The 15,406-nt window shown below is 41.0% G+C and overlaps 1 protein-coding gene across 5 annotated transcripts in view; it reads left to right on the top strand.

The window, feature by feature from the left end:
• The window catches only part of cyth1a (cytohesin 1a), a 40,277-nt gene that overhangs the window by 8,706 nt on the left and 16,165 nt on the right, over positions 1–15,406 (top strand). Inside the window, exon 1 of one of the 5 annotated variants that reach the window (XM_005744316.2) lies at positions 5,962–6,253. The exons of 3 other annotated variants lie outside the window; for them this stretch is intronic. In XM_005744316.2, coding sequence (XP_005744373.1) covers positions 6,226–6,253 — 28 coding nt within the window. In that variant the 5' untranslated portion in view covers positions 5,962–6,225. Of the gene's footprint in view, positions 1–5,961; positions 6,254–11,284; positions 11,310–15,406 lie in introns of those variants that run through there. One more of the 5 variants, XM_013913649.1, reaches the window with a different exon arrangement.

Genomic DNA, 15,406 nt, shown 5'->3' with positions numbered 1-15,406 from the left:
TACAGGTGGAGCTCTTTTTGAGCTAGAGCTATAAATGCTGTCATCGGCCACTTCATTAGGTACACCTATTCAGCTGTTTGTTAACACAAATATCTAATCAGCCAATCACATGGCTGTGATATAGGCCCTGTTTCAGGCAGGCAGCAGTGTAATGGTGCAAAATGTTCTTGGTACGCGTTGGAGGACTTAGTACCAGTTGAGCATCTTTTAAATACCACAGCCTAGAAACACAAGTAATGCTGTCCATCCATGTCCATCCCTTTATGACCACAGTGTACCCACCTTCTGATGGCTGCTTCCAATAGGATAGCGCGCAATGTCACAAAATTCACATCATGTACAGTTCACTGCACTCAAATGGCATCCACAGTCACCAGATCTCAGTCTAATAGAGCACCCGGAGGATGTGGTGGACAGGATATTCTCAGCCGACAAATTTGCAGCAACCGCGTGATGCTATCATATCTATATGGATTAATATCTGTGAGGAGTGTTTCCAGTGTTTGTTAAATCTGTGTGAAAAAGAAATAAGGCATTTCTGGAAGCAAAAGCATGGGTTGCACAGAGTACCCAATAAAGTGTCCTGTGAGTGTTTATGCTGAATGAGTTTGACAGTGAGAAGTCTGACAGGAAGTTCCTTCAGGGAAGAGTGTATGAAAACATAGAGAGACTCACAAACCTAACTAAGTGGGTTCCTTTTGGTGTTATGGGAGGATATGTCTCAAGATATTTTTTATGTCTTGATAAATGCTCTAGGAAAGAACAAGCAACGGATAGGACAGTAAAGAATTGATGTTCATAATTGTGCTATTTTGGCTATATCTGACATGACCGTCAGTTTTCACCTTTAACGCTAACTGCTTAGCAGCATGCACCTGCTGCCCTCGATCTTTTCATTTTTATGACTCAGATAGAATCCTGTTTATAAAGAGCAAAATGTATATTTAGTTATTTCTCTGGAGTGCTTATTAGTCAAACTCATGAATTTTTCAGCAAAGATAAGCAGTCGCTTTGTCACCGTGTGCCATCTCTTGTTGGGGTCACCATGTAAATGTCAAAGCTTTGTGCGGTGCAGAACGCTGCACGACTAGCATGAGAGGAGTACGTTTTCTTATGCAAACAGGTTCTCAACTGTCATGTTTTATCAGAAGCTCTGGAAATTTTGCATGCTCCTCCTGAAACAGTTTCTGGCAGCAGTATTACTGCGTGTAGGTGGGTCCTGCTGTAAGCTGTGTAGAGTTCTCTATTTTAATTGCAAATTGATTGGCCGCCCACGGAGTTCTTTCTGACATGCAAACATCAGAAAAATAGCACCAGAGTTAGATGTATTCTGCTATTTTTTTTTTATTTTTTTTTTTGCACATGACTCATGTCAGTAATTAATCGTTCAGTCCTGAATTCCGTCTAACCCAGAAAATTACAGAGTGCATAGAACCAAAGGTCTCATTACCTGTGATTGCACCTGTAAAAGGAAAGCAGTGGTTTCAAAGTCAACTTGTGCAGTGACTCATGCGTCGAGCAGCAGATCACTCGAGCCATGTCTAATGCCAAAGAATATTTGCCGTGCAGGTTTGTAATTGTCGTGGTGGCAGAACCATTTTTCATGCCTTGTTTCGAGCTCCTGTTTCTCAATAAACCTCCTGTTTGCATGTTTTGTAAGTTAGAAAAAAGCAACATGACTCTGTACAGTGACCCAACTTCAATATGACGCAGTGTAGTTAATTTTGAAATGCTTTTGGTTGAAATCATTGCTGTTTGATAGTAAAGATAAATTTCTCTAAAATTTTCCTTTGTGGGTTTTTTTCTCCCCTCCTGCAGCTGTAATTAATACAAATGATCAGCAGGAGTCACTCTTGGTACCTTTTGTCTTAATGATGGGGATTATTTTCTCTCACACAGCAATTTTCCATCTAATTCAGGCAATTTAAAGCCTAAAATAAAGATGTATTTTTAGTTCAGGAGCTGCCAGGATATTGTTTTGACTCTGTGGTTTCACTTATAATAGCCCCGGCACACCCACAACCGATTTTACACATATATACACACACAGAAACACAAAAAGCAAAACATTATTTTGCTTTCCAACTTCTGTGTTTTTGAAGACTTTTTTTGATGTTTGAAGACGTATTGCATCAGTGTTTCTTGGATTAGGAGGCTATATTTTTATGGCAAGCCTGCCTTATAAACTAGGACTTTGGTTTTGGGCCTCTTCCAGGGAGTCGCAAATTGTAGTTTTTGTGAAGTGGAGTGTTTTGGAGCTCGGTCAGACATAAAATAAAATTCGCCCCTCTGTTGGAATTATCTTGACAATCGTTTTCTTTCACATCCTGCAACCTTGATTCATATTTTGAAATCACTACTTACGAAACTTTATATGGTGTCGCTGAATACTAAAAACCTGGTAGTGACCTGCACATCAGTAATGAGTGCTAATGATCGAAGTCAAAACATTCAATCATGTGTTCATTACACTCAGCTGAGGGCACCTTTTAAAACCACAAGCTTTTTTGAGACTCGCACTTGCAATCACACCTGAAATCCACATTCTTAACATAGCACCGTAAGACTGAACAACAGCTATTTCACAGTACGAGCCAGACTTGTGTGAGGTCAGAACATTCCTAGAGGCTAGAGAGCTACAGTCACCTTATGTAGACTTAGAGGGTGATACCAGAAAGCTGTCAGAAAAAGCTTTGCTACAAATCCAACACAGCCTGATTTATATATAATGTGTCCTGCATGTACATCTTGCAAAATGCTGCATAAAATGTAATCTTCTGCCTGCAGCAATAACGCATGCGTGGGATATCTAGAAGTTATAAATAATTAAGCAGTGTTAAAGTAAATGCTTACCTTTGCTGTAGCAGCACTGTTTCAGACACCATGCAGTTTCTTGGACAAAGCCAACAACTTCACACAAACTTACTGACATGAAGACAAATTAATATTGTCTTGTGGTCTTCATACATACATGCTCTAAATAATATATGAATAAAATTGTAATAAAAAGATATCCTCAGTAAATGTGTCATATCATCAACACCAATTCATATAAATCTTATTGCATTTACTGGAAAATAATATTGTGTTACACAGGTAAACCTAGTTTCCCCATTTGGTTGTGGCTGACCTCATAGTTGAGACTTTTATAGGTCATAGTTAAAGGTTTTGCGGTAATGGTATTTTAATTTTAAAACTGAAAAAAAGAACTAACGTCCTACAGATTCTAAGACGAGCAGACCTTTGTCTATTTGAGGAATTTCTCTTTTCCTTTGAAACTCAAAATCTGCTGCACCTTTTAGCACAGTCTTTATTCTTTTTTTGGTCTTGATTTAAAGTTTGCATAAATCCTCCATTTATCTGCTGATCCGTTCTACTTTAGCTCGTTCAGGAAGCTGTGGATAACTGTAATCTTCATGTGTCTATGTCATCTCATAATCTTTTCATTTAAAGGCAGCTGCCTGTGTGCTCTTGTTCTGGGTCCTTGAGCACAGATTTACAGCATTGCTTGGGGGAATGGATGCACTTCTAACAATGAGTTGAAACTTTGTGTGTACGGGGGTCGCTACACACAGGCTGCATTGTCAGCTGTTGAGTTTGTGCGACACAGCTGAAGCATTCATGGGTCACAGAATGAAGTTGAGATCCCCCCTAAATGAAGATTCAGTGCAGACTGTAGCACTTTACCGTAGTCTTCTTAGTAGCTGTGTCCTGATTCCTGGGTCGGTGCTCAGAATCTTTTTAAAATGCAGCTCGACAGCTCATACACATTTTTTCTACCGTACGTCAGATAAACAAAACAGATGAGCTGTTTTCTCCCCTTACCTGGCCTCTGTCATTGGCTGTGAGTGGAGCATTCCTCTTGGCTCTCAGGTATTCATCAACAGGCAAGGACAGGCTCAATCCTCTGCTATCTGACAGCAGTATGGCTGTGCAGGTGTTACACAAACAGAAGACTAATTTACTCACTTTCAACAGGGGGCTGTAAATCCCTCATAGTTTCCTTAAAAAATGCCGCCAAGAAATATCTCTCTACTAGGAAAAAACGACCTTTCAACAAACCTTTGATCAGCCTTTGATCACAGGGGGGGAAAAGGTGAAGGTCATGACATCAAAACTGTAAAGCTGCATTAGGCACAAACATTCTGGTGAGTATCACCAAGATGTAGCCAAACCTGTTTCATCGTTACTGGTAGGCCCCTGCATTGTTGTGGTGTAATCATAAGAGTGCAATGAAAATCAGCTGTTTTTCAGAATCACTCAATCATCCCCAATAATAATAATAATAATAATAATAACAATAACAACAACAACAACAACAACAACAACAAAAGATTATACAGGATAATGTGGGAAATAAATCCAGAGCCATTAAAGCACTAGACTGAAACATTTTGATTTATTTGTTTATTTATTGCAATAATATCATGTGAGAATAGGCTGTGCAGCGAGTTTGAATATCCAACAGGTGTTCACAAGTGTTTGTCTGTGCAGGTGTTGTTGCTATTTTCTAAAGAACGGTTTAACATTTGTTTCTGAGGTAAACGTTTGACTGCACACACACGTCTACTCTCGGCGGATGTGGTGAATCAAAAGCCTTAAAAAGAGCAAGATCAGCAGCAGTAAACTGCTCTGCCTCGGTGAGTCTAACTCACTCCCTGCCCCCACTCAAACCCCAACACATGTGTGTGTGTGCGTGTGTGGGAGAGAGCCGAAGGCAACAGGGTGGCAACACAGTGGGGCAGACGCGTCATAGGGCACGTTCGCTGCGCTCTAATCAGTTTGCATAATCAGGAGACGGAGATAGGCAACGAATTCCTTTCAAAATAAGAGTCTCACTTACAATTACAAAGTCCAGTATATGAACTACTGACACCTACCTTACTTTTTGTAAGTAAGTAAAATTTATTTATATAGCACTTTTCACACATAAAAATCACACAGTGCTTCACAATAAAGAGAAAGAAAATGAAAAAGAATGGAAATACAGCAAATAACAATGTAAAATACAACATAAAACAACAAATTAGTTGAAATCTAGTCTTCAGGGTTAGAAAGGCCCGATCTCCATGAGTTTTAAATCCAGCACGTGGGGCCACCAGCAGTCTCTGAGCTGATGACCTTAGAGCTTGGAAAGATGAATGTGGTTTCAGCAGGTCAGATATATACTGGGGAGCTTGACCATGTAGAGCCCTAAAGGTTAAAACTAAATCTGAAGACTATGCAAAGCTAATTTGTTAAAACAAGTAAAAAGACCAATGCAGTAATCCAAACGGGAAGTCGTTTATGCTGAAGAACTGAATCATTTAAAAATGTAATATGTACATTATATATTTATATGCACATGTATATATTTATATATTTGTTTATTTTTTCTCATCTACTCACTGGCATCGTAAAGACACAAATCAAAACTGTTGTATAAAACATAAACCTGTAGGATCCTGCAGGATAAGCCTAATTTGAAAAAAAAAAAGAAGAAGAAAGTTATGTGCTGAAAGTTATGGTCTGATTATACCAGCACCAACACATATGCAAACAGGAGTTTTGAGCTCTGTAAATTGGTATACCTCTCCAAGTTTATGTGGCAATGCTGCAGGGCAATTCCAAACTAATAACTGACAGTTATTCTTTGAAATTATTTGGATGTGAGGATGACGGGGATTTAGCCAGTTGAATGCTTGTTTGGGTGCCACAATGTCTTGAGTCAGTCTCATTATACACCTCAATATTCAAATCAATATAAAGTTCTTGTAATTTAAGAGTAGTGTTTTCTTGAATTTATATTAAGTTTTGTACTGTCCTGAAGATAACTGGTTTGGCTAATGGTGCCTTTATGAATACCAAATCACAGAAAGAGTCGAAACAACAAAAATTTGTAACTGTGTAATCCAAATAAAGTTTTTTGTGTGTTTTTTGTGTGTTTTAATTTGAAAGGCACAACCGGAAGCGCTCCTCTGTGCCGAGCCTGCTCCTCTTGCTACTTTCTCGCTCTCAGGAGCAAAAGCTGGTTGGTCAAAGTCCGTCACTTCAAACCACTCCCTTGAGTCGTGGACCGAAACAGTCTTGTTTTAGGCCAGAAGTTAATCCTCGGAGTAACTTTTAACTCGCCAATTGAGAGTTGAAAAGCCAATAAAGCTGTCGTTAATTGTATTCGGCGAAAGGTTTGACTCTCGGAAATCTTCTAGAAACTTTTCGGACTCGAAACCTTGAGGCACAGACATCATGGTGTTAAAGTCGGAAGACGGCGTAGGTGAGTGAGCTACTCAGGGAGAGACGTTTTACTTCGTGTGAAAGTAATTTAAATGGCACCACATGGCCTTTAAAATATACATATATATATATCAGAGAGAATAACTTGACGGTATGAAAATGGAAAATCTCAGTGGACTGTAACTGTCCTTGGCCTTGTTGACATTGTTTATTCTCCTATTGTTGCTTTGCTGCTTGTGTAAGCGCGGCACTTTTCTGAGCCTTATATAGCAAAAGAAAAGACAAATAAAAAATATGTATACACAATCATTTGGGGTTTTTTTTTAAAGTCTATTTTTGTTTATCCATATCATATTGACTGATCCTTGTCTACAAAATTCAGCACATTACCACATGTTTGTACACTAAATCAAAGAGCTGGCTGTATTTTCACATTTAGTTTTGAGCAGTGCTGGTGTCAACATTATCAAGCACTTTAGTAGTAACACTCTGTAGACTTAATGCAGACTCTAACACGGTCAGAGTAAATATCGTCGGTGTCATTTTTCACTGAATACTCAGCAACAGGTGTGGGAGCAGACCGCGCACTCCTCCAGCAAGCTTTACATGAGTCATACTTCATCATTCCAGCCTTTGGATGGGCCACCTTTAGTTGAAATTATGCCAGAGAAGCCTTGCTAACTGTTGCAAATTACATTTGTGGCTGTAATTCCTTTACATCAGTTTGATGATGTGCAGTCATAATGAGCCAGTGTGCAGCCTTTGGTGTGAGACAGAAAGCCTTTGTTGCTGAGCATCATTCTTTCATCTTTTCTCTTTGACTTGGTTAGCCTGGCAGCATTAATCAGGAACTTTGCCTTGCGTCACTAATAATCCTGTTAGAGAACAGTGGCTGATCCTGTTATATGCTGCTGCTCCTTTATTGTTCTTGGGAACTTGCACACTTTGCCCCCCTCTCTCTTTTCCTTCCATAGCCTTGGCTGAACCTGGCTGGCACACACAGCTGCATTGTTTTTTGGAGGCAGCGAGGTGAGCGAGAGGTCCATTCGATTCCATTTGAGTCCATTTGTCTCTGCCACTTAGCGGTGGGTGGTCTGGGAAATTAAAGTAGTTGTCACTAATGGTTCCCTAATGAGTGGCGCTGAGAGCTCTAATGGGGCCTCTGGTACAGTGTACCCTCCCTGGCACTAATGCCCCCGTGGTTTGATAATCGTCATCATCTCGCCATAATCATATTTTAGCTCTCTTTCTGCATCAGTTGCAGCGCTCCTTTCCACTCAGACCATCGTTCACTCTGCGTTGTTGGTGCTGAAATGGAAAATGTGTTTAGAGCAGAGAGCACTAGTGAGGTGTTGTTGAAAGTCTGTTTGGTAGCTCAGCAGCACTTGGTTGGCTGTTTTCGCTGATGTTGATAGTGATCTCGCAACTGAAAGAGGAGAGAAAATGAAGGGTGTGCAGATTTTAAACTATGACCTGTCACATGAATATTGCAATGGTTTCATGAGAGTCTGTGCTGAACAAACATTTTTTTTCTTTCTAATTAGTCAAGGCAATCCAAACTTTGTTTTGGATTGTCATTTACCTGCATTGTTATTATGGTCAACTACAACTGACTTTCTATTTGGTACTGGGCTTGGTCTTCATGTGACATCATGTGACGCACATCATGATTTCGTAACGTCACGATGGCGCGCTATGATTAGTTGGGGAAGTCTGTCATGTCTTGCGGTCAGGTCATTATTATAATCCCAGATAAATGAAGTCCAAGTCTTTCTGGCCAAGCATTTCAGCTATCGTAGTTTACATTTATTAATCATAAATTGAGCTCCTTTTAAAAAATTTCGCAGATTAATCAAGAAAAGTATTGTGTTCTTGTCCACATTTCGTGACATCTTGTCATGATGCTGAGAGTGCAGATAAGGGTGTAGCAAGACTTGAACTGCTGTTTTCACTTCCTTCTCAGTTTCTCAGAAAGAAATGTGTCAAGTTCTCTTTTTTTTCCCTTTATTCTTTCTCTAGGAGTGGAAATCACACTGCAATCTCAAAGCTTAGCAGTTTGTTATTCCTCGCCTCTCTCAAAGTTACTGACTTTTAGTGACACTCAGCTTCGTCTGCAACAGGTAGAGACATGCCTGGAGTTGCTGTCTTATTACGGGAAGGGGAGGAAAAAAAAGTCTGACTTCTGCTGGTAATGTGAAAGAATCCAAAATGGCGGCTGGGAGGAACTTCTTGATAGATGCCTTTTTAAAGGAGTATGCTGATTTGCCAATCAAGCAGCTGTGCAGCAGCTCAGGGTTTGAGCTGTGACTGAGCTGTGCTTACTTGGTCTACTCCTGGTGTTTCTCCACTGTTCAGAGCACAGTGAACCAATGCCTATTTTATTTCCTTCCCAACAGGATGGGAGGGTTTCGCCACAGTTTTCACTCCTCCGCCGATCTGTTAGAGCAGCTCCCAAACAGGAAACTAAGGGTTTGATGATATGCTTGGCAGGAAGAGGCATCCTACAATTTGTGTGATGGGTCCATTTTTTCACTCTTCTACAGCAGAAAAAGCAACATTGAGGCAAAAATAAAGGTGCTAAAAGATAAAGATTTTTGGCTCTTCCAGCTTTTCCACCACATGTTTTTCAGCACGTGTGTGTTATACTGGGAAGGCAGGATGTTGTTAGTGGGAAAGCCCTGATTAGAATCAAGGCTAACGGTATCAGAGGACAAAGGCATGTATTGTGGGAAGAAATAGCACTTCCGCTTTTGAGGGAAAACACAGAGTTGCCTCCTCGGTTGCTTCTAAAAACAAGTTAATGTCAATAAAACAGAGCAGGGATTATGTAAAAAAAGCTCATCTTTTGTGTTTGCTACCGTGGATTATGTCTATGTATGTGCATGCAGCTGCTATGCTGCTGTTGGGCACTCTGCATGTTTGCTTTACACTGAATCTGACGCTGACACAGTGTGTAGGGTGGCAGGCCTTGCTATACATTCTTCAGGCTCAGTTCCCACCCCCTCACATCCTCGGGTCTCTACATTCCTGCACAGCAGCGTCAACAAAGCTAGCCAACCCACTGTGAACTATGTCTGGGCTGTCAGGGGAGTGACGGGGTCGTTTCTGTTTGACCAGTCTTCTTTTGCGATGGCATTGACTTTTTAATGTGCCTTTTTAAAGGGTGTAAAACATCTTCTCTTAACACAAAAACTCACACAAACACAAAATGCTTTGCACTTTCACCTGTTGAGAGCTCTGGAAGACAACCAAGTTGGACTACATGAGAGGGGAAAAATCCACTGAAAAGTGAAACTAGTGCTCCTCCTTAAAGTGGCATTCCTTCTAATAAACGTCAGGGTGTCCTCTGATTGCAAAACAAACCCCAGATGCAGAGAAGTCCATGAGATGATGTTTCCTCAGATCACTTGTCTGTGACCTAATTAAACCCTTTCCTCCTGTATTTATGGGCACAGTCACTATTTTCAAGTATATTAGTACAATATGGTGTGTATGTATTAAATTATTTCCCCATTATTGTCAAGAATGTTGATAAAGCAGCATATGCTTCAGGGCAGACTTTTGTCAAGTTTCCATTGGCTTCACCACAGGACTTCAGTGACCAGTAGGTGACATCTGAAGCCCCCAAATTTAGAATTTTATTTTAAATCAATACTGATGTTTTTAGGAATTTAAAAATAATAATAATAATATTAATAATAATAATGAGATTGGCACTGATGGCACAAGCAGAAGAAAGGCATCTGTCAGTCTTATTGCTTTCTCAAATCACTTTACATTTGTATTGCATTATGTTTTATTGGAACATTCATTAGGAGAATAACACCGTTGACTCTCCAACATAGATCATTGTAATCCTGAGGCATGCTACAAGTGAATTTACTGTTGCTATTCCATTCTTGTCTAAAATGGGATTATGTGAAAAATGGGTGTAACTTCACCAGCACATGGATCCCATCCTGACAGCTATCAGAAGAAGCTCAGTCACTTCGAGGCTGCAGAGTGCACTCAGCACGGCAGAGGGCTCCAGGATGACTCATTCATCTTTATACAGACATCAGACAAGCGCTCATGTCTGATCTGTGCTGCAGACGTACCCGGGGCAAGTGTACACTCATACTGTAAAAACACACACAGTGAGGAGCAGTGCTGAGAACCATTCTCTTAAAAGATCATTAGACTCAGGATAATACTCATGGCCTAGACTTAACAATGAACACATACTCGCCTCCAGCACAGAGTCCGTTGTTAAAGTGGAGTTTGGAGGTGGTAATTTTGGAAGCATGACTGGTCAGGAGAATGCAGAACTGGCTTGAATTGCTTACTCACAACACCAGCTCATAGTAGAATATATCATCGCTGTCTCTGTGGGAGATGACGGCAGAGGAGGAACCAATCATCATGTAGTTTTTTGGTAATTTAACTATTAATCATCATTACGAACATAAGACAGGCTGGATTTTTTTTCTTTTTTCTTTTTCAGTCTTATGGTTCTGGGCTTTTTAATTTCATCATTCCTGATACAAATAGGGCAAATTTCCACACTTAAAAAATCTGAAATGGGAGGGGGGGGTAATTGGATTACTACCTGAAAAGTATTTCATCCTCTAACTAGGACTCAGCATGTTGAGTTATAAGCATGGGTTGAACGTATGCCTACAGGTGTGTATGCAGCATATTTTTGGGAGAAGGGGCAGCAGCTAAAGGAATGACCACCAGGTGGAGCCACCATGTTCGTCGTGGAGACAGGAAAGCATGTGGAGAGGGAGAGAGAGAAAGAGGGAGGGCGAGGAGGTGGTGAGCTAGTGAGTAAGGCTCCTTCCCAAATGGACTGTATCAGTGGCTGTGTGCCTTGAGCCGGCTGGCAGCTGATAGTTGTGCTGAGGAAATCAGGCAGTGTCTCTCTCCCTGTCCGGAGGAGCAGGACTCTTCCTTCTGTCACATGACGTGTGGATGTTTTGAATCGTCAGAATTAAGCGGTAGAATCTGACAGGAGCCAGGGCTGGTGAGCCTGTTTGTGTACAACAAGGTGGAGTGAAGAAGTGGAGTTCTTCAGAAACCCAGAAAAGTAACACTTGGGAGATTTTCTTGTTCAGGTTAGCACCAAATCTTGATGATGCTTCTGTGTTTAGCTGATTAATTAATTGCAAGGCTGTTTTCTGTTGCTTGCTGTCATGTTGCTGTCATGTGGGACTTTGGTCAGGTTTCATTGAGTCTGTGCCTGCAGTTGCCCTTTGACAGTTTTGAGGGTAAAATCAATGAAACTGTAAAAAATGCATGCTTTTATAACTAAACTGCTGGGAGATGATTCATATATATGAATATTTATGTGTTTTAAATCTCCTGGCTGGCCTGTTGTGTTGACTGTATACCAGAGCTGGAGCCCCAAAACTGGGTAACAGAGTGATGTTAGCAGTGGTGAGTTTGTTGGTATGAATGAAGCCCTTTTGATGACGGATGTATGTAGAAGTTGGACTTAAACACCACATCATCAGGGGTCTGTATGGAGCACATGGGATTGGTCCATTCAACAAAATTAACAAGGATCAAGCTGGTAAAAGTAAAGGCGATTCCTTATCATCAGCCCATGTGTTTGGGCCTTGTTAAGGAATGAAGCTACTTGTCGACACAAAGAGAGAGCTGTGATCATCCCACCTCTCTTCTCACAGTTTCTGTGTTCTTCTGCCATTTGCTGTCCCACGCTTCCCTGGCTAAACACAGGGCTTCTTCTCCTGTTGTCTCTCCTCTGCCAGTCCCCCTTCACATTTCATACCAACAGGTCAGAATGAATGGATTTGGGCCTTTTTCTTCTTATTAATCCATAACTAGTGGTCCTTTTCAGTCCGGTGTGTGGATTCTGTTTCTTTGTGTGCTCTAGAGGAGGAGGTCAGAGATGAATGATTTTTTTTTTTCTCCTTTTGGTGACCACATTCAAAACAGCCTTAGCTTTGTTGCCTTTGATCTGCTTTGTTATAGAGTGTCTATTCCTGTGTGTGTGTGTGTGTGTGTGTGTGTGTGTGTGTGTGCTTTTAGATATAAATGAGAGAGGGTACCCGTGGGATTTGCTAAAGTAATGAGATTCAGTCTGAGATATGTGGATGAGATAGTCACATTTTAAATCACTTTCTGTTTAAGCAGACAACAGCAAGAATCAGAAAGCTTAGAGTTATTTATTAGACTGAAAATCAGCACCATAATCGATTGTGTGTGTCCTGTGCTGAATAAATTAAACCTTATCAAGAAGTGGACTGCTTCTTTTGACCATTTGTGCTCTTATTGGTATTGGCTAGGGGTCAATTGATTGGAGCCTACGTGGCTCTTGAGGCCAGTGGCCAGGTTTTAAAGGGAGGATTGTCAGTGTAACCATAAGGTCAAATGTTGAACAGCAGCAACAGAAACCTGATGGAATGGGGGGAGAGGAGCAGGTAGATGTTGACTCGAGAAAACTGATGTTCTCAGTTCAAATGAGATCGGCTGGAATAAGAAGGGAGTGCAAAGCCTAGATAGGAGTTGGTCAGACCAGAAGGATGGTGCATGAAGGAGAAAACCTGCAGACACAAACAACAACAAAACCTTGTGCAAAGAATGATTGCTGCTGACAGTGTCATTTGTTTACCTCCATCACTGTGTGCACTTCATCAAAATAAAAACAGTGATCTGTGTGTCTTCGCATATTCCCTCACTCAGCAAATTGTAGGTGTAAATATATTCCTGACGTCTTCATCTGCTGCTGTAAAACACCAATACACATCTGTCTACTAAACTGTCATTTTACTATAAAGATCGCTCAGCATTAGTTTCTTCCTTACATGCAATACGTACGTATGTCTAGTATCTGTGTTGCTGGAGCAGCCTGAGTAAGGAAATTACCTAGTTAATAATTTTTTTCTCTTGGTCCTTGTGTGCTTGGAGGAGCTCCCTAAATTGGGTCACATCAGCAGGGAGGGGGAGCTAAAAGATCTTACAAGCACTCGGAATTCTAATTTCCGTATTTTCCAAGGAGAGTTCTTCAGTGATCTGGGTGGAAATGAGACGTCTGCTTCTTTTGCCAGGATGGCAATCAGGATGAGTATTAGTGGCTTCTGCTGCCCTGGGAGAGTGATCTATAATTGGTATCTCTCTTGATGCCACCTCCCTGGTGCGCTCTGCTGACCCAGCCTTCACTAAAAAAAATGCTTCACCCATCTAGGAAGTCTGCACTCTTAGATTAAAAAAGTAAGGGTGCACCGAGACAAGGTATTATTCTTATACCTGATTTAGGGCTCAAATGAAGCTTTGGGGAAACTAAAAAAAAAACCAACTTCTTAAGCACTTTACCTAAAGTACAGAATGTATTTGACAAGAAGTGGGATGTACCAGTTCAGGAGTAAGCGCCATGATTATTCTTGCAGAGTGCATTGAGTGTTTCAAGTCATACATTTGGGTTGAACTGCACCCAGGAGTAATGAGGGCCAGGCCACTGCAGGACAGAGCTCTGATTGTAATATGCCAGATTTAGCAAAAGAGCACTTATGTCAGTACCATTAACCAATTGCTTCACGCTGTCATCTTTTTCAGCAAGGTATATAAATGGAACGCATTATCTTTGGTTTAAAATAAAATAAATGTAGTACTTTGTAATACTGACCTCTGAATAGAGGTGAACACACTTTGGGAGTGACAGTTTCGTAATGATGTGCTGGAAATGACAGTCAGATGGTGTTAGTGCTGTAAAATGAAACAAAAAGCAAGTTGCAAGAGTGCTGATCATTAGTTTATATGTGGGTGTGCAAGTCCATGTTACTTTTCCCTGGTCTCTCTGCATGACGGCACTATGTGCAAACACGCCCCCATGTGCGTTTGCATGTAATTCCCCTAGATGACTTATTTTTCACGCATTGCAATTCCGAAAGCAGTGAGATGTGGGCGTCATGTGTTTTACTTGTGAAACAGTCTGTGGAGCCTGTGGTCATCACAGGTTCGACCCTGCCCTTTTTGCATGTGAGAGAGTAAGAATTCAGACAGATGAGGAGGCGTGGTGTGCGTGGAAGGAAATGCCTAATTTATCCCTTTTCTATAATATTGTAATGCCAACAATAAAATATGGATAGTAGGTGGTTATCACAAAGTATCTTTTAATAAGACCATTTATTTTCATTGTTCCAAAAACAAATAGTCCCTTCATTCTTCCTCTACCCTCTCTGACTCTCTTTTTAACGTCCTGCCTATTTCTGATGACAGCCACATTTCATCGGCTGTGTCAGTGCAGAGGTTTGCTGAATGCAAGCCAAGCAGTGCTCCAAGCATTTTCTTAAGTTGATGAACTCCCACTTCATCTGCTGGTTTCTGGGAAATTACACCCACTTGGTGCCCACCTCTGAAGCAAGCATGTTTAGGGCCTTTCCCTGCTGTGCTGTGGTTATGGTTATTTTGGGTGGAGCAAGGAAAGCATCGATGGTTTCAACCACGTTGCTCCGTGATCATGCGGATTCAGATGACATGTCGGGATGCAGTGTACGTTTTGATTGCAGGATCTGGGTGCCATCGTGCATCTGTCATATGGATTTTGTACAAACTATTTTTATGTGCTCTCAAAAGAGGAAAGTGTATAAACAGTTTCCTTCCTTAAAATTATTAGTTTGCTAATTTTTTCAGTTTTCTCCTTGGAGTGAAATTACAGTCCTGTATGCAGCTCTTCTCTAATGTCAGTCCTCCTCTAAGGCCTGGAGCAATGTGGCTGTTTCATATTGGGACCTGCTGTCCTGTGCTGTGTCCTGTTCATTTTTTTAGGGTCTGCCAGGCCCCCTACTTGACATCGTGTTTCTAGAAAGACAATTGAATTTTCGTCTTTGAGATCATCCTCCCTGTTGTTATTTTTTTAGGCTGTTGAACACAAGGCCTTGCTCTGGATTTCATCATTGTGACACTAACTCATCCAGGAGATAAGGTCATTAAATGCAAGGAGGGCCTTATATTCTCAGACCTATCACCACTTTGTTTGTGTGTTAGGTGGTGCCTTCTTGTGCATCTGCGAGGAGGAATTGTGACCAGATTTTTTTTTAAAATGCACATATATACAGTGGGGCAAAAAAGTATTTAGTCAGCCACCGATTGTGCAAGTTCCCCCACTTAAAATGATGACAGATGTCAGTAATTTGCACCAGAGGTACACTTCAACTGTGAGAGACAGAATGTGAAAAAAAAATCCATGAAT

The sequence above is a fragment of the Pundamilia nyererei genome, unplaced genomic scaffold (assembly GCF_000239375.1).
Source record: "Pundamilia nyererei isolate P.nyererei 1_Seehausen unplaced genomic scaffold, PunNye1.0 scaffold00142, whole genome shotgun sequence".
NCBI lineage: Eukaryota > Metazoa > Chordata > Actinopteri > Cichliformes > Cichlidae > Pundamilia > Pundamilia nyererei.
Note: the sequence above shows the minus strand (reverse complement) of the source record. Positions and strands in the feature narration are given on the sequence as shown.